General features: G+C 37.0%; 3 protein-coding genes across 5 annotated transcripts in view; 2 read left to right on the plus strand and 1 right to left on the minus strand.

Annotated features, from left to right (window-relative positions):
- The window catches only part of LOC144636171 (uncharacterized), a 64,310-nt gene that overhangs the window by 17,974 nt on the left and 19,917 nt on the right, over window positions 1-26,419 (plus strand). The gene's annotated exons all lie outside the window — the stretch shown is intronic.
- On the plus strand, window positions 292-11,232 carry LOC144636163 (uncharacterized). Of its 2 annotated transcripts, none has more exons than XM_078495324.1 (7): window positions 292-312; window positions 2,135-2,221; window positions 3,385-3,546; window positions 8,665-8,814; window positions 9,430-9,576; window positions 9,989-10,138; window positions 11,089-11,232. In XM_078495324.1, the coding sequence occupies exons 2-7, from the start codon at window positions 2,164-2,166 to the stop codon at window positions 11,091-11,093; spliced, it is 672 nt and encodes a 223-aa protein (XP_078351450.1). In that variant the 5' UTR covers window positions 292-312; window positions 2,135-2,163; the 3' UTR covers window positions 11,094-11,232. The 2 variants fall into 2 exon arrangements, with proteins under 2 accessions (XP_078351450.1, XP_078351449.1); XM_078495323.1 differs by lacking the exon at window positions 292-312 and adding an exon at window positions 1,382-1,565.
- Window positions 13,921-26,400, minus strand: LOC144636147 (tauropine dehydrogenase-like). Of its 2 annotated transcripts, XM_078495284.1 has the most exons (7): window positions 25,855-25,928; window positions 19,386-19,453; window positions 17,832-18,033; window positions 16,733-16,929; window positions 15,866-16,381; window positions 15,132-15,437; window positions 13,921-14,753 (listed from the first exon to the last, which is right to left on the minus strand). In XM_078495284.1, exons 3-7 carry the CDS (start codon window positions 17,896-17,898, stop codon window positions 14,376-14,378), a joined length of 1,464 nt encoding a protein of 487 aa, XP_078351410.1. In that variant the 5' UTR covers window positions 17,899-18,033; window positions 19,386-19,453; window positions 25,855-25,928; the 3' UTR covers window positions 13,921-14,375. The 2 variants fall into 2 exon arrangements, with proteins under 2 accessions (XP_078351410.1, XP_078351409.1); XM_078495283.1 differs by lacking the exon at window positions 19,386-19,453 and having other exon boundaries at window positions 25,855-26,400.

The following is a 26,419-nucleotide window of genomic DNA, read 5'->3' on the forward strand; positions in this document are numbered from 1 at the left end:
ACACCAAATATTTTTCAACCGCATCATCGCCGTAGCTGTTATAGTATGCCAAAGACAGAAAGGTCTAAACTATCACCTTAATAAAAGTAAGGAAGTTTGAAAATTTGATGTTTTGTTGACGCTTTGCTGATACCACGACCCTATTCAAATTCGTTTTTTTTCCGCTTGAACTTCAGTAAAACGGGAAGTTATTTTCCCTTTATTTGTTCCGTAACTGTGATATGAAACCTCCTTCGATCCAAAACTCGATCAGTTGAACGTCTGAGACTTGTATTAGGACACACACTTCTACTGCTGGACATTACTTATACGGTAAGTACGCATCTCAGCCCTGCATTGGTTATTAATTATATATTCCAATCTAACTCTTAAATACAAATATAAAAACTTCCGGTAGCTTGTTACAGCGTCGATAAAGCGAAACTGGACTATGTTACAGTTAACTTAGCGAAACTTTTTCCTGACGTTTATCGGAAAGGCAAGTTTTCCGGTTAATTGATTTCTCGACAGTAGTGCTTTAGCAAGCCATATACTACACCAGAGAGCATTAGAACAAAACAAATGTTGAAACTTTATGATCATCAGTAACGCGTCCGCAATCGCACGAGCAAATGTAAACACATTACGTGTATAAATAAAATACTTGGTAGCAAAAGGTATCTACCATTATTTGAGATTAACCATACGAGAGGGAACTCATAACATATAACAAACTTTCTATTACATATTATTCCTGCAGTCTCGGTGAGATATTACAATTTTAAAAGTTAAACGGATTTACCAGTTTCAGACAACTTACGACCCGACAGCAAATTTTTATGTGACAAATATATTTGATCGTGTAGATGACACAACAATAATTTGTCAGCAGTCCAAAGTTTAGTGCGCCAGTAATGACCTAGGACAGCAGAGTTACGCACAGAGATATGCGCGCACAGTGGCCAGGGGGAGTTTGGGAGATTGGGGACCACATATGCTGACGCAATATTTGCCACATTTTATGTTACGAGTATTCTACACGAGCAATTTTAGTACGTAACAACTTTTATTTGTCACAAAAAAGCTAACTCGCCAGCTTGTCAACAAATATATTTGTCACATAAATTTGACCACTTTTTCTTATCTACACTAGCCAATAAAAGTTGTCACATAAAAATTACCACATAAAAAATGCTTGTGTAAACCCGGCTTAAGCCTCCATTGTTATAAATTGTCACAATTATTGTAGTCACTGTGCGGTAAAATTAATGTTTGTCAGAAGTGTTACAAACTTCTCTTACCTGGTCACTATATATTTCTTTATAATGCTTTGGGAGAATTTGATGATCTGTTACGACAACTTCCTGCCTTGCTACGATGAAAAGATCCTTGTCACTGTACGGAAGTCAAGAAATGTATGACCTTTGACAGGGCTTTATGCAAACGAGAAGCAAACAAGTTCCTGAGAAGAGATTTTCATGTTAACGGATTTGAATTTTTAATAGCGACTGCGTTTAATAATATCCCACACGAACTAACCTTACCAAAGTTCGTTCTGATTGTGAAGACGTTTCCTTTTGTCAAAGGTAAGCGAGATACGGCGACATACGGACTGAGTCATTTTGGCAAAAATATAATATACCATACGTTTTAATGGTCTTGGCGTTTTGCATTATAAATCAGATAAGATTTTCAGACGAAAATTATTCATGTTATTGTTATCATTTCAGGTTTTGATATCGTTGAATTACTGCACAATCATCGCGCGATTTTGTGAAACTGTTAAAATAAGTTACGAACTGATAAATCTACAAATGTCAAAGCTTTGTCGACTTTTGTGTTTTTGTTGGTGTTATTTTTTTTTTTTAGTGTTCAAACTGTTGAATGTCAGGACATAAAATCAATTAAACTTAGTTTGCGGTTAAGAAGGGGGGGGCGGGATTATTTTTTTTTTTTTTTTTGTTTCTCGCGTTTTTTTTTCTTTTGGGTTAAAGATGAACGCGTCCACAAAAATCTTGTAAAAATAAGGTTGAGCTGAGCTTGAGCAACACTGTTCGTTTTTTACAGAGCTGAAACAAAGTAATTTCGATATATTCTTATACTAACGTATTGTGACGGGCAATTTTCTAGTTCGTCTTGTTTTACTTGTTATTAGCCTCAAGAAGAACTGAAATATTGTGGAAGATGACGCTGTCTTTTCATTTCTACATCTTGCTCATGTTGAGCCTTAATATGTCTGTTGGTAAGTACGCGTAGTTCTTTTTAGTTTTTCTTTGTATATTACGTTTGCTGTTTGTGAAAAATGCTGTTTCGTGGGGAGGGTGTCTGTGACTTGCTTAATTCAAGCCAAATACTACAACTCTCGTCATAAGTGGTAGAAGCAATACATGTGTCCATATTGACGCCTCTCTCTCTAACTTCGATGATGAGTAAAGCGCTTTAAGCCGTCACAAGTTGTTAATTAGATACAATTCAGCCGAATCACTTCGCTCCAGGTCAAAATACAATACACATCTCTCCAAGTCCTCTTTCTCCTTCCCCTTCAATGTCCAGCAAAATACTAAAAACTAAATGGCTTCTTTCCAGGGGAATAGCGAATTTTAACAAGAATACCAACTTGAGGGAACCAAAATTCACTGGGTTTTTTCCGAGGGACAAGTCAAAGAGTGTTTTTTTTTAAAGCAGACAAAGAACCATGATTTATCAAGGATGAATAACGAGTGCTTTACAGCGCACGGCTACCCAAAAAGTGAAACATATTTATTTCTTTATCGAAAATTCTAACACTTGCGTTAAGAAGTCCTTATCTGGGTCAGCTACTCATTTGCGGAAGTTTTACTTTTAATTTCTTCTCGGGATAAGTTTGTAAAACCAGTACGAAAAACCAGCGTGCTCAGAATTTTACGACGTCACCATGTCACTTTCGTCACCCTCTGTTCACGTGAAACGGAAGGCATATTAGCGGCTAACAATGCGCTGTTCCGCTCATGGACACGACGGAAAGTAGTTTACTTGTCAGATGACATGTGCTGACTCGTCCCCAGGCGACCTCCTTCTTGGTCGTGCACGGTTCGTTTGGCGTTGTGGAACTGACGTGCACGGTTCGCTTGGCATTGTGGGCCTGATGAGCAACCTAACCATCAACCCCCGCGCTCCCTGTTTTCCCGCCTTAACCATCCGGGCGATCGGCGCCTGGATACGAGGCAGTGTCATGTGTCTCTGAAGTAGCCGATAAATGCAGACACTTACGCGGGGGGAAGAAAAGTTATATAACAATTTCTAACAATTATCTTTGCACCAAAATATTATGTTATGTAATCTAAGTTTAATTCAGTTTAAAAATTAGCTCTCTTTGACAACAGGATGATAATTAAGCTGTACCTAAAATTTGCGTTTGCCAAACAGGTGCTGAAGCTCAACGGTGTTCTCAAAAGACAACGGATGGCAAATGTTGCAGCATCCCTTTCACCTATAGAGGAATTAAACACAATTCCTGTACCACAGCTGACCATAACAAGCTGTGGTGCTCACTGGATCCTACCTACATTGGAAAATGGGGAAATTGCAGTGAGTACCTGATAGTTGGATTGAGGCTAATTTTAATTTTTTTTTGGTAAAGGACTCCACATTTATCAAAAGCGTTTTTCCCCAAAGACGGCTGAAATTCAGAAAAGCAGTCAGGCAGTGTCAATCTCATGTCTGCACGTGAGCAGAAAAAGCGAGAAAAAATTAGAACTAGTAACACTTTGGTTTTTTGTCTTTTCTGTAAAAACAAAGATAATCAATAGGGTGAACTAATAAGGAATTGGAACAGAAATACATGTAAGATCAAAACTAAACCATACCCAAAATCGAACAAAAGTTTGATCGCTTGAAAGATGTTAAAGAAGTCGACACAAGTGCAAAAGATAACAGATAATTAATAATAATAATAATAATAATAATAATAATAAAAAAAAGTAATAACAGTTCTTAGCACGCACTTTACATACGTCTCAGTGCGTTTACATTTGAAATTTAAAAGTAAAAAATATAAAAACCCGATTTAAATTACAATCAGATAAAAATACGCTAAGGATAACCTAATTTAATTACAATTGATAAAAAATAAAAATAAAAATGACAATAAAAACATGGCGAACTTGTTAAAAATATATCGACCATTCAGGTCAGGAATGGGGTTACCAGGTATCCAAGAGCGTTAAATCCATGCAAAATGTTGCACTATAATTGTTTAGTCACGGTCTTGCTCTGTGTGCGCGGTAATGCATAACCTTAACACATCAATTACGTGTGCAGTAAAAATGAGCACAAAAAATTAACGCAAACGTCCTTAAACATAGCACAGCGTATGTGCAAGCTTAACATTTCCACCTGCAGTGTTAGCTTTTTGTTTTTGTTTTTTCGTCTCTTTTTATGCATTGTTTTACAGCTTTGGGGTCATGCATTTCTTTATCAATACAGTTTATACAATCAACTTTTTCACACAGCAATGGCAAGTAAATTAAAAATTATCTCGCTAAATGTGCGAGGTATAAGAAATCCAAACAAAAGGAGAGCAATATTTTGTTATTTAAAACAGCAAAAAGCTACTATTTTTTGCCTACAGGAAACATATTCGCAACCGGATGATGAGAAAATATGGCAGGTGGAATGGGGCGGAAAAATGTTCTTTTGCCACGGAACTGCACATTCCAAGGGCGTATGTATTCTATTGAATCCAAATTCATCCTCTAACTTCGACGTCGTTCAATCGGATCAACAAGGCAGAATTCTGATTTCAAAACTTAAAATTTTCGAAGAAACATTTTTTATTATAAATATTTATGCACCAACTGATTATCGAGAACAAAACGAATTTATAAAGAATTTAAGTGAACTTCTCGTGAGAAAAACGGATACTTCCAGGTTAATTATCGCGGGTGATTGGAATTGTACACTTTCTAAAGCAGATAAAAGTGGTGGTGTAGTTTGGAAATCCACAAACTACAGAGACGCTGTAAGCAACCTTATGAACGAATTGAATCTCATCGATATCTATCGAAAATTGCACCCATACACAAGATCCTTTACCTACGAATCCAAAACTAATAAATTGAAATCGAGAATAGATTTCATCCTTGTCTCCCGTCCGATCTCTATTGAAGTCCAAACAGCTGAGATTCGAATGTCAGTTGCACCAGATCACAAGGCTACCTTTTTAAAGATTAACATTAGAAACGAGCTCAACAGAGGTCCGGGTACGTGGAAATTCAACAATTCTCTGCTAGAAGATGATGATTTTAAAGAACGTATTGCATTTTTTTATCCCCAGATACACGAGAAATACACCGATGTTAAAGATAAACAACTATCGTGGGAATTAATTAAAATGGAATTACGAATGAAAACAATTAAATATTCCAAAGAAAAAAGATTGGAACTTAGAAAAAGGGAATCAACACTTCAAAAAGAAATACAAGACCTCAACTATAAAATTTGTAATACGGATTTTGAAACTTTAGATCGAAACATTTTTGTGGAGTATGAGGCCGCCAAAGAAGAATTGAAAAAGATATATGAACACAAAGGGAAAGAGGCTATCTTTAGATCTAAAGTGAAATGGTTGGAACAGGGAGAAAAACCCACAAAATACTTTTTTAACTTGGAAAAGACGAATTATGAAAAAAAGCTTATACGCGAGGTGAAATTAGAGAATGGGGATAAAACAACACAACCAAAACAGATTGAGAAAGAACTGGAAAAATTTTATAGTAATATGTACACATCCAAAAACAATCTTAATAGTGAACCTCTAGGTGAAAATAAGAGTTTTGAGTCTTTTGTTGAAGGTATTGAAATCCCTCAACTGAATGCCGAGGAACGAGATTCACTAGAATATGATTTTACATTTGAGGAATTAAAAGAGGCGCTGGGCTCTTTCTCGGACAACAAAACCCCTGGTGAGGATGGATTCACTAAGGAATTTTATGAGTCTTTCTATGATCTCATTTGGAGAGATCTGTTGAATTCTTATAATGCAGCTTTTCAAAGCGGGTCCCTATCTATTTCTCAAAGGAGGGGAATAATAACGTTAATACCAAAAGCTGATGGGGATCTGTCTGAACTTTCCAACTGGCGTCCAATATCTTTACTTAATATCGATTATAAAATTCTGACTAAAGCTTTGGCAAAAAGAATAGAACAATTCCTACCAAAATTAATTAATTCAGATCAAACCGGATTTGTTAAGGGAAGGTACATAGGCCAGAACATAAGACTTTTAAGTGATGTAATGGAATATCTAAATGCTAACAAGACCTCGGGACTCCTTATTTTTATAGATTTTGAGAAGGCCTTTGATAGCCTTGAATGGGATTTTATTGTTAAAGCCCTGAACGTTTTCAATTTTGGCCCAAATGTTAAAAGGTGGATTTCAATTCTTTATAACGGTGTGCAAAGCGCAGTAATAAATGGTGGATTTTTGACCAATTATTTTAATATATCTAGAGGAGTTCGTCAAGGTTGTCCGCTAAGTCCTCTTTTATTCATCCTTGCTGCGGAACTGCTAGCAGCAAAGATACGCCAAGAACCAAACTGCAGGGGCCTGTCCCTCCCAGATGACCAGGAGGTCAAAATATCACAGTTTGCTGACGACACTACTATAATAACGAAAAGTGTTGAATCTCTCAAACCCTATTTACAGATCTTGGATTGTTTTGGAATCATCTCTGGATTAAAATTAAATAAGAAGAAAACTAAAGCTATGTGGATCGGTTCTATGAAAGACAGCAATTTGAAAGTACTTGACTTTAAAACAACTAAAGAACCTATTAAAGTTCTTGGAATCCATCTATCCTACAACAAAAACAAATGTACTGAGGAAAACTTTTATGTCAAGATCAACAAAATGAAAACAAAATTAAATTTATGGCTTTCAAGAGACCTCACGATATATGGTAAGTCTTTATTGGCGAAAGCTTTAGGTATATCACAGCTAGTGTACGCAGCATCGATGCTGACCGTTCCAGAATCGGTTATCAAGACTGTACAAGAGAATCTGTTCGCATTTCTATGGAAAAACAGGAAAGACAAAATAAAAAGATTGGTTATGTATCAACCAATAGCAAAAGGAGGAATCAATTTTGTTAATTTTTGCACGGTCGTTAAATCTTTACGCTTGGCTTGGATTGGTAGATTACTAGGCGAGTCTGACGATAAATGGAAGGTAATCCCCAATTACTACCTTCGAAATTATGGTGGTTTATTATTTCTCCTTAAATGCAATTATGATGTAAAATCCTTGCAAACAGGTCTACCCCTCTTTTATCGAGAACTTCTTCAGTATTTTCAGGATCTCAAAAATACAACAAACATCTTTCCAAATGGCGAACTCATTCTTTGGAATAACAATTTGATAACTATAGACAATGCAACCCTGTTTTGGAAATCATGGTTTGAACGCGGAATCGTGTCAGTAAAGGATGTGTTAAACTCTGAGGGCAAATTTTTATCGTACGAAGAGTTTAGCAACAAATTTAACATCACCACAAATTATTTGCACTACTTTCAGCTAATTTCAGCCATTCCATCGGAGTTGAAAAGGAGAGCAGCTCAAACTTCTATACCTGCAGCTGATCTTTCCTCGACCTCCGCATCCATTCTTTCAAACAAAACTTCAATTAATCTGGCTGAAGCACGTTGCAAAAATTATTACCAATTGTTCAACAACCATGATCCTATTGTCCCGAGTGGTGTAAAAAAGTGGCAGAGTAAATTCCCTGAAAAACTTGGTGAATGGACTAGAAGTTTTCAAGATATATATCGCTTCACAAAGGACAATAAACTTCGTCAATTTTGTTTTCGTTTTCTGCATAGAACAATTGTAACGAAGAAAGAACTCAAACTATATCACCTAGCCGAAGACGATAAATGTATATATTGTTTTAATGCGGATTCAATAGAACATAGGTTTATCGACTGCAAGGAATCTGTAAAACTTTATTTACAAATTATATCATGGTTCAATCATCGTCAAGGTACTGAGGTAACACTCTCAAAAGAGCAAATTGCTTTTCATGACACAGGTCACGCGACTAATGTGCTTTCGGAACCCATAAAACGCAGGCTAGATTTGCTCATCATCTTGGTCAAATACTATATCTATTCTTCAAAATATCTTCAGAAAGAAATGTCTCTAGATGAACTCGCCAATAAACTAATGGTACAATGGAAACTAGAAAGATGTGCTCAAACGTAAAGCTGTTTTAAATAATAATAATAATAATACAAGGTCACTGTAGCGAATTTATTTAAAAAAAAAAAAATTGCTCTCAATAACGAAGTGTATTTTTTTTAAAAAAAAAAAAACCGTAATACTATAAGTTAATGCATGGACTCTTTTTTGTACTTTTGTCGTGTTTTTTTTTTTTTATCATGTAAAAGAAAAGTAACATTGTACAACATTGTATAATCTCCAATAGTGTATTTAATTGTAAGTAATGTACGTGTTTTTAAGTGTATCAATAAAGTGTGTTTATCTTCCAAAAAAAAAAAAAAAAAAATTTCCACCTGCAGGTCATTTTGAATCTCGCGATAAAGTAACTTCCTTACTAAACCGTTTTTTTGTTCGAAATTTGTAGAATCTTAAGTAAACACTATACTTTTATTGTTCTTTCCATTTGTCTTTAACTTTGACTACAAAAGTTGAGTGTTTGACAAAGACGACGGATGGCAAATGCTGCAGCATTCCTTTCACTTACAAAGGAGTTAATTACCATTCCTGTACCACGGCTAATCACAACAGACACTGGTGTTCACTTGATCCTATCTACAAAGGAAAATGGGGAAATTGTGGTAAGAACGGTGTGATTAGCTGCATGTACTACTAGAGGCTGCTGTATCGGTTAATAAATCCCGAGGCTGAAGAATTAAAAATTATGAAGCCCGAGGCATTATCTGCCTTTAGACGCAGTGTTTTCATTTTCCATATAAAGAATCAGAATGGTTGGATAATGCCAGTTTCGATGATTTTCATTGGTCCAGTGCACGTGAACAGCAAATGTCACGCACGTGCTCCTTTATTAACACATGCGAAATATCGCGTGATTATTGTCCAGTAGTGGTGTACCACTTGACCTGTATTGACCTATCAGTGCGACAGAAAAATTATTGCTGGACCATAACTTTTAATAAGACGTTACACCCGTCTGTGTATCGGTCTCTCATCCTTTACATCAGTGTCGGCGTGGATGCAGACTAGAAGCTATGCTGCTTTAATAAACGTGAAACCAGTGGCTCGAGTATTTTTTGCACCGGATTCTAAATTCAATTCACCAAGGTCGATCATAGCTGAGCCCTGCAGTATAAGATATAACATAACAAACAAGATAGGTACATAAAGAAAATTTAGACTTGACTTTATACTTTTCTCGTTCCTTCCATTTTCCTGAAATCATTCGTGGTTCCAAGAGTGCTCCCACAAGACAACGGATGGCAAATGTTGCAGCATCCCTTTTACTTACAAAGGAATCACTCACCATTCCTGCACCACAGCTAATCACAACAGACTGTGGTGTTCACTGGATTCAACGTACATTGGAAAATGGGGAAATTGTGGTAAGTATTATTTAAAGTCGTAGTTATTTTGTATGTTTTCCGCTCCTGGAAATCCAGCACTTTAACACTCGTGCGAACCAAGAATAAAGCTACTCTAATGGGCAGTATAAAGCTTTCAACCGATCTGCGAGTTAACGTGTTCTAAAGGAAAAACAGGCACTCAGTTTTTTAGACAAGTTTAGAAAGGAATAAGCTTTTGCAAAATAGCTAACCAATTTTACTTTTCCCTCGTTAAGCCCCTTCGCCCACATTCATTCGCTTTTCTCAACATATGAAAACTTTAAACAAGCTACTTTCATAATAAAAAACATAAAGTAAATAAAAGAATTCGGAATAATAAAATTCTCAATATAACTGTACGTTTTCTTATCATTCCTTCTCTTTGGGTAAAACACCACGCTGGCCACAAAAGTTGAGTGTTTGCAGAAGACAACGAATGGCAAATGCTGCAGCATTCCATTCACTTACAAAGGAGTGAAATACCAGTCCTGTACCACGGCTAATCACAACAGACTGTGGTGTTCACTGAATTCTACTTACAGTGGAAAATGGGGAAATTGTGGTAAGTATTACACTGTGTACGTTGCGTATGATTAAGGATAAACCAGATTGATCCTTTTATCGATGTTTCTCACATTTTGGTAAAAAACATTGGTGATCACACACAAAACCATAATTTCAAGTTCTTGGTTAACATAAGATTGGCAGTTGCGTTCGGTGGTCTCCTTTATTAATAATTCGGATATTGCTGCAGCCAGTAGGGATGGCAAAACGTCTTTTCCACGCGGGTGCAAAATGCGTTTCGTTCAATCATGATGCACCTTTACAACGTACCAGTGTCGTCAAACATTGCAAGGCTTAAATCAGACACCGACTCAAACTAGCAGTCATTTTGAAATTTACCTCCTTTAAATAAGCGCATCCTTTCTAATAAGCGATCCCTCTTCCTCGAGTGTCGTTTATTAATAATAAGTGCCACAAAAGCGAAAGTGACGTTAAGACGTAAGGACGATAAGCAAAGGGAAAATGAGGCCAAATGGGACGAAGACGTACGCATTCACCTTAACACAGAATAGAATGATTAGACGAGTAAATTATGTGGACTGCTTTCTGCTCTGAACGTAATATTGAACGAGCGAAATGGTGTTGTGACTATGCGAACTCTATTATTACAGATGTTGGGTTGCAGTAGCTGTTGTTGTTTAGGACGAAATCGAAATAAGCGTCCCGTCCCTAATCAGCGCCCCTTTCCAATAAGCGCCCTTCCTTTGAGCTGACAAAACTAAATTAGAGCCCAGGGCGCCAAATTGAATCATTTTAGTAAATGAAAGTATGAGTTTAAACGGGGAATTTCAGATGAAAGTTTTGTGAACTTAATTTTTCTTTTTCTAAACATAATTGTAAAAATGGCAAACCAAATCGATGGCAACTGAGTACAGTCACGTTAATTGTTTACTTTTATGATCTTCTAATCACTTTAAAAACTAACCATTTTCTATATTATTTCTTCAGCATGAAGGCTTAAAGAGCGACTACATGACGGGAAAAAGAAATGGAGATTAAACGATTTTAAGGGAATAACACATTAGCGTAACATTAAATGTCTCCAGCCTTTCAAGATTATAAAGAAAATAAAGTTTGAGTCATGCACTTCAACGTTGTGGTTGTCCTCATTCTCGGGACTTACTTTCGACTCAACCCACGCTTCTTCGTGATATTCACGAAATGGCTCAATTTTAAAGTCATTCTTCGAGAGAAAATGCTGCTAGTAGCTGTCTCAAGTCTACCATCCCGTGCGCTTAACAAATATGCTCTTCAAAATGTGTGCAGGAAAAAGTTCGTAAAAACCAAGAAGGAAAGTCACTAGCTCTTTCCAGCAAATAAAGGCTGGTTTATATGAAGACTAGTTGTCATTGGTAGGAAGGCTACCCTCTAACCCGAGCCATTTTTTTACGAGGGTTTATATGAAAAAGTTGTCCCTGCTGACCGCGCCAAAAATCGGTCCTCTCGGTTTCGAGCATGCTCCGTATGTCCCGACTTATCCCTGGTTGGAAGAGTACGCATGTTAAAGATTTGACTCGCCCCACAGGGTCTCACTATCTTCAAAGCGAGTGACCCTTCACCCACCACCCCCCGTGCCAACTTTGTGATTTCTCGTGTAAACAGTTCGCTATCTAGAAAGAAATGTATCAAAAGCTCTATCGTCCGATATGGCTCGGTATCCCAGCTACGAGGAGCAACTTTTCTCTATATAAAAAGGCCCTTATACAAATGGTGCTTATTCTAACAATCAGTAACCCATAAGGGTTGAAACCTGTTACTGCCCCTTGTTAAGTACCGTATTTGAAAAATCATGAGAAAAAATAATCAGAGTCGCAATTGGCACTGCTGCCCTCAGTCGGTTTCCCTACGTACACATCAAAATTCAAAACTTTTGCGAGTCGCTGGTAATCTTTTACCTCATGCCGTTTGCAGAATTCAAACAACGTTCACTGTACACTTATTCATCTTTACAAGGGTACTCGATGTAACTGATAAAAGGCAGCTAAGCCTATTTGGGTCCTGGGGCGAACTTTGGCGTTGCCTGGATACGGAGCCTGCGTAAATGCACAGAAGCAGTGTCCAGGCGGATACCGAAAAATCAGAAGCAACCATCAAACTAAGCTGAAAGATAAATTATTGGAGAAACTATTTGAAGTCATTTCCAGCGACATCGTTGCGTTTGTGAAAATATTAAATGCAGCCAATGCTTTCAACATTTTTTTCGGATACGACGACAACGGGAAAGTTACGATGTTTATTTTAGTTCTCGATACGAATGTTTTGATTGCGGTCACGGCCACGCTTTTATTTCAGACTTTCTCAAAGGTGTTCGCCTGTCGTTTTCGGCGGGCGACACGTAAAAAGATTGTTTTACTTTGCATGTTTAATGTATTTTAAGGGTAACCGTGATTTCAGAATCAATCAAGCAGCAAATTACTCAAGTCCCAGAAGTTTTATTCCACTTCCCGAAACAAAAGAAAAGGTCTCACCTACATCAAAGCGTTTGCGCTCGTCGGGCTCTTCGGAAATATGCCGTATTGTCGGCAAACTACTCTGCGTGAATATGTAATGAGCTAAAACAATAGACTGAATATATGAATACTTAACGACCCCAAAATTTGGGGTACACACTCATATCGACGCGAAGTTCTCATGATATAAACATTCTTGAACCAAAGCACGTGTATGCATGGGAAACTGCGATCTTTGCGACTTTAAAGAATTGTAATAGGAAAAATTTTAGGTGACGCCTACGCCCGGGGGGGCACTCCCATATATGAGCTATATAAGTATGTGCCGCTGTGAAGGGTATGGTTTTCAAGCAGTTTAGTCTGGGATAGGGTATAAATATCGGAGAGTTTCGATCTAACATAGGGTATCACTTGCCGGGGAACTGATAAGTTATATGACCAATTAAGTCCAGAATACGGATAGAAATTCGAAAGAGAAAGAAGCTCTCCTAAACGTAAAGAAAATCATCGTGGCAACGTTTTGGACAACGGCTTTCCATTAAAAACAATGATAGTTAAATAGTTTAAAAAAAAATGCAAGTCTGGGAGAGGGTAGGGATTTTTGGTGACTAGTCTAGTACAGTGTTACAAAATTCAGCTGAACATGGTCTGGCATAGGGTAACGGTTACAAAGTCCCAGCGGCACACCCCACCCAAAAATATACAGGGTGCTCCCCCCCGGGCGTCTACAAAGCGAACTTACAATATATACCGGAGCTGTCATTCTTAGTAACTGGCTGATTGACAGCATTTCGTCACTGTATTAAGGCTCAACTATGAGCTTAAAGGTATATACCGCCTTGCTATACCCCCCGATCGTAGCCAACTAAACTTCTTTTATTTTTATTGGTTGATTGATTAATTTATTTATCTATTATAGGGATTTTTTAGCATCACATTTTTAATATTTATAGTTCTCTTTTGGTCTGTTTCTGTGGGCTGGTAAAACATTTATACATTTTTTCCGATATTCATATTTTTACATGTTTAATGTATTTTTTTAACTTAAATTAGTTCCTTTTGAACTTGTTATTCTACATTTTAATTATAACTGTTAGGGTTTTACACACGAGGCAATGCCTCGCACATGTGAGGGCAACCTCGTCCCACCTATGACATTTCTAAATTTATTGATTGATTATAAATCTATTTTTTACCGTAGATTTTAGATTGTAACCAACCAAACTTGTTACAGAAATTTTCGCAGACCTAACCGTTTAATACTATTTAGGACTCTACCATACAGAAACATGCGTTTGATTTTCCCACTCCATAAAATCTTACACCAAACCAGTCTTGCATTCCTATGTTTATTTTAGTAACGCACCAGAAAAATAGCTAAATCGGCGCGTAAATATATCCATGTAAGACAAGCTAAGCGTACTGTACAAGATATTGATTAAAACTAAAACAATTTCCTTGATTTTACAAGTGACCATAATTTCCAAAAACTTCATTTTTCGGGGAACGTCTATTTTGGCCGACGAAGGGTAAGGAACCAAAACAGAAAATGAACTAACAACAGTCAAAAAACAATGTAGAGTGGTTATAACCTACTTTTTCGAACTTTGTGATCAAGGTGTGGTGGGACAGTCCGTCCCCTGGTACACGTTTCTTTCAGATACGCTACCCCAGCCCAATCTGCTTGTAATTTAACGCCCAGTGTCTTAATTATGCATAAATAATTAATGATGCCAATTTTCGGGCGTATTTTGGGTGAAGAGAGCAAACCAAATGACAAATCTTTTACAGCATGGATTGAAGAGTATTCAACCCGTATCTCTGCGGTGCTCTGGATGATGCAACATCTTTGCCTTGCAACTTTGAGTTCACGAGATATTCTTTGCCCATTTTCTTCTGACACCATGTAAGCACCTTGTCGATATTCGGCGTTTTTACATCCGCAATTTCTGCAATACCCCGGATGACAACCAAACCACAGGGGATGTCCTCCGTCATGTAACGGTAAGTGAAATCTGGCATGTATTTACCGTCTTCTGTTGTCTTGACCGGATGCTTGATCCCCTGGTAGGCAGCATTGGTCTGTATTGCTTCGTAAAGGCTCAACTTGTTTGAGATGTCATGAGGGTAACGTCGCACATGCCACTGATGAATGTGAACAACCTGCAGGAAAAGAAAACATATCCTCAAAAATAAGAATGTTATATAAGTAAGAGAACACAAGACTCCTTTTCTATGCTATGCACTGTCCCCGTTTTGCAGCCGATCACGTCGGTCTGTCCGTCTGATCAGTCCGTCCGTCCTCCAGTCTGCCTGTCTCCCTCCCTGCCTCCGTTGGTTTGTCAAATGTTTGTGGGCAAGCATGTCTGGGTTGATACCAATGTTCTTTTTCATAAAAATGAGCTGCGTCACTTCTATTGTTAAAAATGAATTATCGCTTCCCCATACTTATTTCTACCTGTTATCGTTACCCCGAACGATAAGACGTAAAATTGGAACTTAAAGTTGACTAGTGTCTTTACATAAATTAAAACTTCTTACATTTGACATGTCAGCTTTAGTCTGCAACTCAACGGCCTTGCCAATGTTTACAATCTCATCCGATACTCTGGAGAGAAGGTTTGCAGCTGACTCAGTCAGACCATTGTAGAACAGGGGTGGTTCGTCAAGTGGTTTCCTGTCCCACCCATTCCACTGACCATATAGTATTGACGGGTGCAAGTACGCGTCAGTGCTCATCAACGTAACGCCCAACAGGTGACCAGAGACATTCAGTTTAGGGAGGGGTCCCAGGAGATTTTGCAGTGTGGAAACTGGGTCCTTCTTGGGCGCAACACCCTCTCCTTGCTGTGGATAAAGACAAATGTACAGGTTAATTGAACGTTGTATGACATCCACAGGAACTCGCTAGGCAAGTTATTACAAAGAAAAAAGAAAAGAACTAACAATTGACCTTGCCCCCAAAGTGTGTCTTCATAGCTCAGTTGGTAGAGCATTGCGGAAGTCACGAGTCCAAATCCCGTTGAAGAACTGAATGTTTCCAGGCTATTTTCTTAGCAAATTTATTTAATTGCAATTTCACTGTGAGGATCATTTCTTTACTTACATCTATCCGCAGTTCAAATATTTGGATTCGTTCATATACTCAGTTTACGTCATCAACTATTTTGTTGGCGTTAAACGTTCAATACCCCGGGTGGATATAGCAAAATTTATTAGAACAGGGGAGTATCCCTCTACAAATTATGACATTAGACATTGAGAGACATTCTCACCTTCATTGCTCCTTGCAGGGTTTCCTTGGTGCCAAGAACTTCACAGTTTACATCAAACTCAGTGATACGGCACACCCAAGGTGATGACTCAAAGTTCACGATGAAGCATTGCCGGGCTACATCACCCAGCACCTCACGTACCTGGAATTCAAAGCCTGGGCCCCCTGGTAGACCAACTATTATTGTGCCAGGTCTTATGTAAGGTTTTATGGCATCCAGATAAAGTTCATGGGCAAATGCTGGCAACACAAAGACCACGATGTCAACATCTCGCATGGCGACTTCGGAGTCACCCGTTATCAGTGCAGGTTTGGAGGAAAAAGAAGTTGGTGTTTTTCCCTTCCGATGGAAAGTAACCTTGAGGCCGTTTGTGCGCATTGCAGTATTCCAGAGCTCTGCATTCTGATAAGTAAGCACTCGTACTTCAGTATCTTTTAAAGATGACGCAATACCGGCAAATGCTTGCGCTTCACTGCCACTGCCACAAATCAACAGCTTGATGTCTTTACGACTGTTCTGTGAATAAAAGTCGAGCATACATTAAGTACGCTGCCCTATTTGCCACTCAGGCATGATGGGCAGTAAGTAAGTATAAATTAATTATGTAAACATAAACTGTCAAGTAATTAAACGCCTTTCTAAGTCACTATTTCTAGCAATTAGCTTTGCGTCTCGACATCACATACCTAAAAAGCCCCCTAAACACTCTAAGAACTCTATTAAGCACAGTCATCCGAAGATGGACCAGGTAGGGAAGCAATTTTTAAAAAAAAAAAAAAAAAATTATAAAAAACTGGATACTCTAGAAAAATGTCTCCAAAACGTTGGACCATAAGATTCATTTAACGGCTTTTATTTGAAACATACAAACATCCTTGCTCCTAAGGCTGTAATCCCGCCAGTAACCCCAGCAATGGCAGCATTCCCTGCTACAGCAACACCTCCAGCAGTAAAGCCAGCAGCACCAAGAACCACCGGGGCAGCTGCCACGGCTGCAGCACCAGCTACCACGGCCGCAGTGCCAGCTGCCACTCCTACAGCTACATTGCGCCAGTTGGTACTTCCTAAAGAAAACAAAACAAAAACTAAGAGCAGCTGAAAAGCACAGCCACTCGGGTCCAATTGTTTTGTTCCAGAAAATATCCATATCTCGCCAAGGTTTTTTGGTTTCAAAAGCCCCAGTCTTCCAGAAATTCCAGTTTAGCTTTGATTCCCAACCCTTTCAGAATTTCCAGTGACCTCTCATGGGGTGAGTATGGATATTTGTTGGTACCACAAATTCTAGATCAAACTACAGGAGTCTAAAAAGCTCTTAGGTGCCGATCAGCGATTTTTCTCTTGGCTAATAGTCCAAAACAACATTTGCTATAATTCCCCTGGACGGGATGATAGGCCACTGCAGGTTTATTACTAAGCAATCAAATCAAAGAACAACTACTACTCTTCAGGACACAGGCTTGAAAAAATGAATTGGAAACCATATAATGTAAGTGCGACTGCCCAAAGAACAATTGTCTATACATACAGAAATAAACATCTGAGCATGAAATACTCAGTTATTTGCAAATAGTAGGCTTCTTAACTATCCTAAACCTGCCACATTAAGTGAATGAAATTTTGCTCTAAAGGAAAATTAAAGAAATGATTTATCTATAAAGCTTGACCACGACCTAAATCTGTAAGCACAACATAAATGGTAACAAAGGTTTGAAGAAACAGCTTCCTTTCTTGAACCTGAGAAGGAGTAATATCTGAAAAAATTACAAACATATTACACTGCTAAGGTTTTGTCTGATATATTTCTCTAAAAAATAATGTCTACAATAAGGTCTAGCAAAACAGACTTGCAATGTATTCAGAGTGGCTAGATGTAATTTTAAGTGTCACAGGTCAATAGTCCCGCAATGCTGCATAAGGGCTAGATAATTATTCATCTCAGTCATATACATACATCTAAATATGTTACCTTCGGTTGGTGGATGATTGTTTGCTGGAGGGTTGTCTGCATTGCTGGATGAGTCCTTACTGTTCATTACTGAACTCTCCCTCTTGTGGAATTGAGCACTTGTCAGGGGTGTGTCCTTACTGTTAAATGAAGGATCATTGTGTGTAGCATTATCTTGACCAGTTACAAAATCAACCCCAGGTTTTCCTGGTGCTTGATTTCCCTATATGAGAAAACTTGTATTAGGTTTTAACCTGCCTTTTTTGTTTAGGTTTAATTTTATTACTTCTTTTGAATGCATTCTTCCATCCTTTATAGAGAATCTTCCCATTATTTGTAAAAAAAAAAAAGAAAAATAATTATTCCAAAAGATAATTATTAAATCCCTGATTATTTGTGAAAAGAACTTTTCCATTATTTGTAAAAAACACCCTCATGAGAAATTGCCTTAGGCCAAAAACCTCAGGAAAGGTATGAATGAAGCAAATTTGACTGGCCCATCTTTGATGAAAAAACCTTTTAATTTCCTTGTCAAGAGCATGTAGTATCTTGTTTATTATTATTATTTTATTTCATGAGACCATTAATGAAGATCAGGTCCATGTTAGACGTAATATATTGAACACGAGAGACAGTGTTTCGTTGCATGACTTGCTGGCTCGCACTTTGTCAAACCCTTAATTAATAGCTCTTGATAAAGCTGACATTATAACCAATAGTGTTTCTGTAAGGTGTCAAATTATGGATATATTTCTTTTCCTAATACAATTGTACATGTAGGTTTTTTCAACAAATTAGCTGTGTGTATTAAACGAGGTAACAAATTGTTTATATTACACAATACAATTCAGGTTAAATGAAGACTGATGGAATTTTGGAATGTACTAGTATAATTAACAAGGCAGTGTTGGCCAAGTATCAGTTAATAATATTGGCCCCTTTTCAAAAGTAGCCTCAACCCTGCATAGCCGTCTACTATATATAGAGATCTTCCCTGCTCCCACTTCCAGGAAGCACCCCTCTAGTCTTAAAAATACACAAATCAGCTAGAGGCTTGCCTTTACTATAAATCAACATTAATTTAAAGTTCATTACGTAGTATGAAAATTATTATGAAGTAATAAACTGAACTTATAACATCAGTGACCCCATTAGTCTTGATCAAATTCCACTTAGACTGGATTACTGCCAAAAATTACGTTAGCTGCTTGGAATTTCACTTTCTGCACCTGCAAATCATTCCCATGACATTTTCACCTGCTTGCCATGGAAATTAATATGGTGCCCGATCCCCTCATTCTCATATAATTTCCTAGAGCTGCATGCATCCTTAGCTGGTAGGGCCTGGGTGAAGAAAAGGTGGCTCTGCCGGATACATGGTTTGATTGGCTAGATTTTAACAGTGAATTCCCTTTATTGTAATGGAATTTAAAATGATTGACCTGATTGGCTTGATTTGAAATTCTTTCGTTAAAATCTAGCCAATCTAATAATGTGTTCCCAGAGCTATCTTTCCTTGTGCAAAGGCTCCACCAGCTAGCTATAGATCAGTGCTAGCACAAGAATGGGTGTCACCTTTAGAGCATTTCTGGGATCCGGTCACCAGGGATACAATTCTACTGTTTCTTTAAAGGAAACCTAAACTGGAATTATAAAAAATGGATCATGATCAGAAGGCGTTAAGGACCAAAGTGACTCAAATCACTGGAGCTTATCTCTGGTTTCTATAGCAAGTTTATCCACTCCCTTTTTGAAACTGTTTGATATGGCAGACACACTACAACATACTTCAGGCCTCTCATTTGGTCCAAACTACCCAGAAATTTAAGAACTGATGAGAGTCTTAACTCATTTAAGAGAATTATATAAGGAAAGTTAACCTATCTGGATTCGTGATCTCAAATCCCCAACACAACCATAATCAATTGTGGAAAATAACTAATGTTTACCTAATAAGTTTTTTTTCAATTTTAGTACTTACAATTTTTTTTATAAACAATGTATATTCTGTTTTTATGTAATGTTTAATAAATGAGCAGCAGTGTTTTATTAAGTTTAAAACACGAGGCGCAGCCGAGTGTTTTAGACTTGATAAAACACGAACTGCGAATTTATTGAACGGCTTAAAAATCTTCTGATGTAGATCAACTCATTCTTGCACTAATATTTAGATTTGGGGTTATTTTGGCCTAGCAAATTGGACGTAAAGTTTAGCCGTGTCTTTATCAGATATAAAGACACTCATTAAACATTAATTTCTTTTGCATTTTCTTTATGAATTATTAATGAGTTTTTTAAACTTATTTAGAATGCATGTATGCTAGGAGGACTTTTATAATCATTTGTATTATTATAGTCTATTTTCATTTATTTATTTTTTCATTTGTTTATTTTTTATATTAGAATTGATATATAGTCTATGTGTCAGTCCCCATAAGCTGTAAAGCTGAACAAATCGAAATGTTATTTCATTTCATATATTTTCTAAACTTTTCCATAGAATAGATGATCGAATTAACTGCCTGTGTTCATTGGGTATGAATGTTCAAGATATTTGAAATCCTGTTCTAAATACCATAATGACAGTTTTTTTCTACCCTTTTCTCAAACACATGAAATCCCTACACCCATTTATCATCATTTGAGAGGAGTGCCCCAGGCTTATTACACTGCAGTTAAAGTACATTCAATTCAATTTAGTGTGCATGACACTATAAACTCAAAACCCATGAAAATCCCATTAATTTATTCATGGTAAATTCATGACATATTCAAAGCTTTTTCATGGGATTTTTCATGGCTTTTTTCATGGGGTTTTGCCACGAAAAAGGCATTAAAAAGGCATAAAAAAGGCATGAAAATCCTGTGAATATTTCCATATTCATGGCCCATTAAATTCCTCACATTACATGAAAGTCCTTTAAATACTCCTGAAAAAGCCATGAAAGTTCACTGAAGCAAGATACAGAATTTCATGGTTTTTTTTATAGACCATGAAAATAAAGCCTGGTTTTTCATGGTGTTGACTTTAATGGGCTTTTAATGGGTTCAAAAGTTTCATGGCCCATGAATATCCTTTGAATATGGAAATATTCATTGACCATGAAAATTTCTGATGGTTTTCATGGTGTTTTCATGATCAGACACCATCTGGTTCTCTACATTTTTCATGGGGTAGGTAAAGGCCCAGAAGCACCATGAAAATGCCTTTAAAACAAATTTCACTTTTTTCATGGGTAAATCAAGGACACAAATACATGTAACATCAATTTGCCGTTAAACTACCATAAATTATGAATCCTATAAAATGGAACTAAAATAGATACAAGAATGCCCTGTGCTACACAAAAAATATTATGAAGATCAAGAAACAAAAACAAGCAACAATACAAAACTGCACCAAAATACAATGCAATAGATTGGTGACTGATACCAATAGATCAAGCAGCCCACATAAGATTTAAGACGAACAGAAACAATTTTGATTATTTATTTCACTGTTCTCACTAAATTTGCAGGATTTCTCATGTGACAAACATGAGTAGTGACTGCCATTGAAAGCACTCAAATTTACAGTTGTTCAAGTTTCAAAGACTACATTTTCCTGCTAGATGTACATCCCACTTATGATTAAAAAGTCTCAAAGTACCGATCATCAGTCATGTTTGTGAATTGTTTTTCACTTAGCTTTTTAAAAATCATGACATTGCTCTGTTGGTGAATGTCTTCATCGAGCTTTTCTGCTGCAATACCTACAAAAGCACAAAGCAACATTCGATTAAAATCAGATCTTCTCTGGGCGTGGAATACACACTTTAATAGCACAATTATTCATAACAGAAACATATTTTGAGATCGATTTCTATCACAAGTTTAGGTGCTATCTTTTAAATAAGTTTCTAAAACAACTTTAAGCTTCAGCTCAAGCTTATTTTAATTTATGAATAATTGCAATAACAAAGCTTACATTTATGCATGTATGCAGATCAACATCACACTGACTGCTCATTAATTCCGAGGGGATTGTTACAAAAACCTTTATCTTAACTATTACTTTTAAGAAACACACGATTCTTTCTACTCACATTCTCTTTTAGAGGTGAAAGATCTTGATTTTGTTGCTTTTAGAATCATTTCAAGAGGTATAGTTCTTCGGTTCTCAGTTCTTTCAACTGCCTTCGACCGTTGAAATCGCGCGCCTAAAAAGAGCCTTGCATCATGGGATAGATTAACTGGTTCTCAGGGCCTTCTCGTCCAAATCCAAGATGGCGGTGCGTGTAGCCGAATTTCACAAACACACTCGGCTTTTTACGCCATTTAATGGCGTTCTGTTGTCTGGAAAGTAGCCAGGAAACGTTTAAAGAAGCATAATATAATGTTTCCAAGCAATTTTACTAACGAATTTGGGACATTATTGACTTTTATTGAGAGAAAGACGAAGTATAGTCAAGTTGGAACTTGAGGAGTTCGAACGCTCCCGAACACTGTGGCGTGTGCTCCATGAAACTTATGTGGGATTCCATTGCAATATCTTTTCGCTCAACCTTGAGCATTCCAAACGGTAAACTGACTGCTTTGGAAAAATATTTTGTGTGCATATGGTATATCAGCAATAACAACGATGCGAGTTTCCCGCATGGTGGATTTTCAAGATCAAACTAAAAATTAATCAAGCGTACGTGCGATGCATATGTTGCTGTTTGAACATTGTTGTTGGGAATGTAAGTATTTTTAAATTAAGACCAGTAGAGAGTTAAGTGAAAGTTGTATTGCACAATGAAACAGTTATGGTACCTTGAGGTTCTTGAATTTGTGCACTGTTCATAATTGTGCCTGAATTCGGTTTTAACCAGGTGCAAAAAACCACATGTGTACAGCTAAAAAATGACTCCCAAACAAGAACAATGCAATGGTTATTCCCTTGTGCACTGGTACAAAAGGACATAGCCCAAAATTCTTTCCTGTTGATCTAAAAGTTTTAAACATCAACCAATGCACATATAAAACATTTATAACTGATACCGCTAGCTACCAAAGGAATACATGTATGCTTCATGACATTGCATTTTTTGATATTTGAGAATCTGATGTTTAATAATGAACCATTAAAATTCTATTCATGATATTTATGATGGATATTCTTTAATTTCTAAGTTAGCAAACACTATTTTAATGGTAAATTAATGGTCATGTTTATCTCGATTTGAATTAAAGTTTCATTTTCAATATACTGTATGCCAGAAATTCGTTCATTCACATCAATTTCCCCTGCCAATTTAATTAAAGAGAATGAATAGAATTAACTGTAATACAGTGGCCTAGCCACTTTAAAACTCAACTATTGTCATTCATCTTGAATGTTCTTTAATTTTTAAGTAGGCCAACATTAATTTAATAAAAAATTCATAAACCATGAATTTTTTAATGGTTAATTCATGGCCATAAAATTCTATGATCCAAAAATTTACTTTCATGAGTCATGAAAATGTTTTTCATGAGCCATGAAATTGTAGAGTTTGAAAACTCTTCAATTTCATGGCTCATGAAAACATTTTTCATGAGTCATGAAATTGAACCTTCAATAAATGTTTTTTTTCATGGGTGATGAAAAATTGTGAAAATGCATTTCATGGCATGTTTTCATGGTGCATTGCTATTCGACATGATTTTCAAGGGAAATTCATGACCCATGAAAGTGCCAATTTTAACTTTCATGGGTCATGAAAAATATTTGCCATTTTTTCATAGGAATTTCATGGCCACAGATATGGCCATGAAAATCATTTTTGCGTCTTTCATGGGCCATGAAATCAATTTCATGACCTTTTCAAGGGATTTTAATGGCATTTTAATGGAATGGTGAGTTCATAGTGTGAGCAGCTCCTAGTTGACTTGCATGATCACAAAGCTACAGTAGCTCAAAGCACCTGCATGAGCTCCTACTTTTGCAGTTTTAAGCAATTTTCCTAAGCTGGCTTACAGTGGCAGCAGCTGTACCTTCGCAGTTTTAATCATTCAAATTTAAATAAAGGCAGACATAAGCCTCAACCTTGCCTAGTGCCTTGTTTTGTATTTACAACTGACTCTCATTCTGTATCATTTTTAAAGCGATAATGTCATACCGGTAACTTAATGTCTTCGGTCAAGTTGACCATATCTTTTAGGCTGTTGTCTGACAGTTGTATGTGGTTGACCAGAAACCCATAAGGGTTGAAACGTGTAACTCCCTATGATTCGCATTGTACAAAGCGTTTGTACATTCGTTTACACTAAGTACCATATTTGGAAAATCACGAAAAACATTTAACCAAATATCAAAATTACTATATTTGGATTAAATTCACAACGCTCGCTAGCTCGCGCTCGATGGCGTAATCTTGTTTTTGAACACTTGGTTGAATAAATTAGTTAAATTTGGTTAAATTCTTCTGTTTCACCTTCTTGAAATAGTGAAATGGAGAACTTCGCTTCGATACACTTAATGTATTTATTTAGTTTCTTTAACAAATTTACGGCGTTTAGGTCGAAATTCAACAGATTCAAGCAACATAACGCAAAACCAAAAATTATGTTGCGTGTCATTATCTGTATAAAGCATTCGCGTACAAATTCTTTGCGTTTCTAAATATGGTACTTAGCAAAATGAATATTCAAATGCTGTGCGTGCGCGTTACACGTTTCAACCCTTATGGGTTTCTGGGTTGACCAAATGTTACATGAACATCAATCAACCAACAAGAAATCGCCACGGAGAACACAAAGCAAAATAAATATTCCCAGGGAATAAAGTATATTTGACAAGTTCGATTAGATTTAGTAAACAGTAATTTCTACATTCTGCTTACAAAGGGTTGGTGTAAAAAAAAAAAATCAACAAGACACAATTTTACCTAACTTGCACTCAGGAGAAGTATCGTATGTTGTATATGGGATATCATGCTACAAGATTTATTATGCAAGTTTTTGTTAAGCAATAATTCAATGCAGCAGTTGTCAGCTACTTGAATTTATGTTATGAAATGTCATTGCTTCTGCATGCATTGCATGCCATTTATTTATTTATCTAAATTATAGAAGGTCTATATAGCTGGGGTCCCCAGATATATCCAAAATTGAGTGTTAATGAGATGTATGCTTTGTATAATAGGCATCAGTCTTAACTTGTACCCAGCCATCCTTATTTGAGTGTTATTGATTTCTTTGTTCTCATGTGGACAGGTGTAAACATGCGGGGACACAAAACTTGTATGCATTTGCTGATTAAAACATAAAAATAGGGACCATTAGACAGCGGTGCACAATATACGTTGTATTGTCTGTATGAGTACGACTTAGTAACATTCCCATAGCCCTCACTCCTGTTGGTGCTAGACTGATGGACCAATTCTTCCTAAAGGTTGATCCCTTGGTTATTATACATGCTAGATTCACACTGTGCACAGTTTCACTGAACTATATTGGTCAAGTGGTAATTGTATTAGTTGTAGTGTTAATAATTAATTCATACAGGCGAAAGAATTAAATTAAACAAAAGCAATTGTCTTACATGAAGTTTTTTTTACTTATTAGATTGCCGAAACGTTTTTGTTGTTATATTCCTGGGCCGGGTTGTTCAAAAGACGATTAACGCTAACCTAGGATTAAAAGATGATCAATATTTTAATTTCTCTCGTTTTAAGGGTTTTCCATAGCTAATGTTTTGTTAAGTTTGAGATTGGTCCACGTCAAAACTGGGGGACAGAAATATTAACAGAAAACCTCAACGAAATGTTATAAAATTGAAATCAAATTTTACGCTTATCCTGGATTAGCTTAATCGTGCTTTGAACAACCGGGCCCTGGGTGATACATAAATTTAAGATTTATCATGCATTTCAGAAAATACTGAAACAAAACAAGCTTCAACCGGTTGGAATATTTCGTTATCTCGGTTTTTACTTTTAGAAGATGAAATTTTAAGTGTCGCGATATTGCGAAGATTTTCTGCAATCGTTTGTAGCCTTTGAGATTAGGTAGCCTGCATTTAATCAACTGAATTACTTACTTGCACAGAGTTCTCTCCTGTTTGATCGCATGTGTCATCATCACTCTCGTCCGCCATTACACAGTTTTGCAACGTCACTTCCGGCGAAATACTTGGAAAATACCAGGAAGTAGATGTAAAAGAACCCAGTCCCTCGCACGATCGACCGAGCAACCCTGTACTCATATTGATAAAAAACTCAAGTCAGTTAGATCTTGGTAGCAGTTTGTTATGTCCCCATCATGTTCCCTTTATACCCCAGAAAATAATTGTTTTTCCTCACTGTTCTCGTAGTCTCCTTCGCAGCCGTGTTTTTGGGAAGTATCGCAACTATTGTTCCTGTCAATATAAAGTACTTATGACTGGGCATAAAGGAAACGGTGAGTTTTCACCTCGAACCCAGAGTCCACTATGCGTCATTAGCATAACCACACTGACCTACTATTGGTAATCGCGCAATCTGATTGGCTACACAGGTGCCTACTATCGATCCGTAGAAGGCTCTCGGAGCGCGCGCTTAGTCTTCGCTGAATTTTATCAATCAAAACCTTCAATGGGTTATGCTAACATAATTAGACGGCTCGCT

The sequence above is a fragment of the Oculina patagonica genome, chromosome 13 (assembly GCF_052425735.1).
Source record: "Oculina patagonica isolate OP01 chromosome 13, crgOcupat, whole genome shotgun sequence".
Classification (NCBI taxonomy): Eukaryota; Metazoa; Cnidaria; class Anthozoa; order Scleractinia; family Oculinidae; genus Oculina; species Oculina patagonica.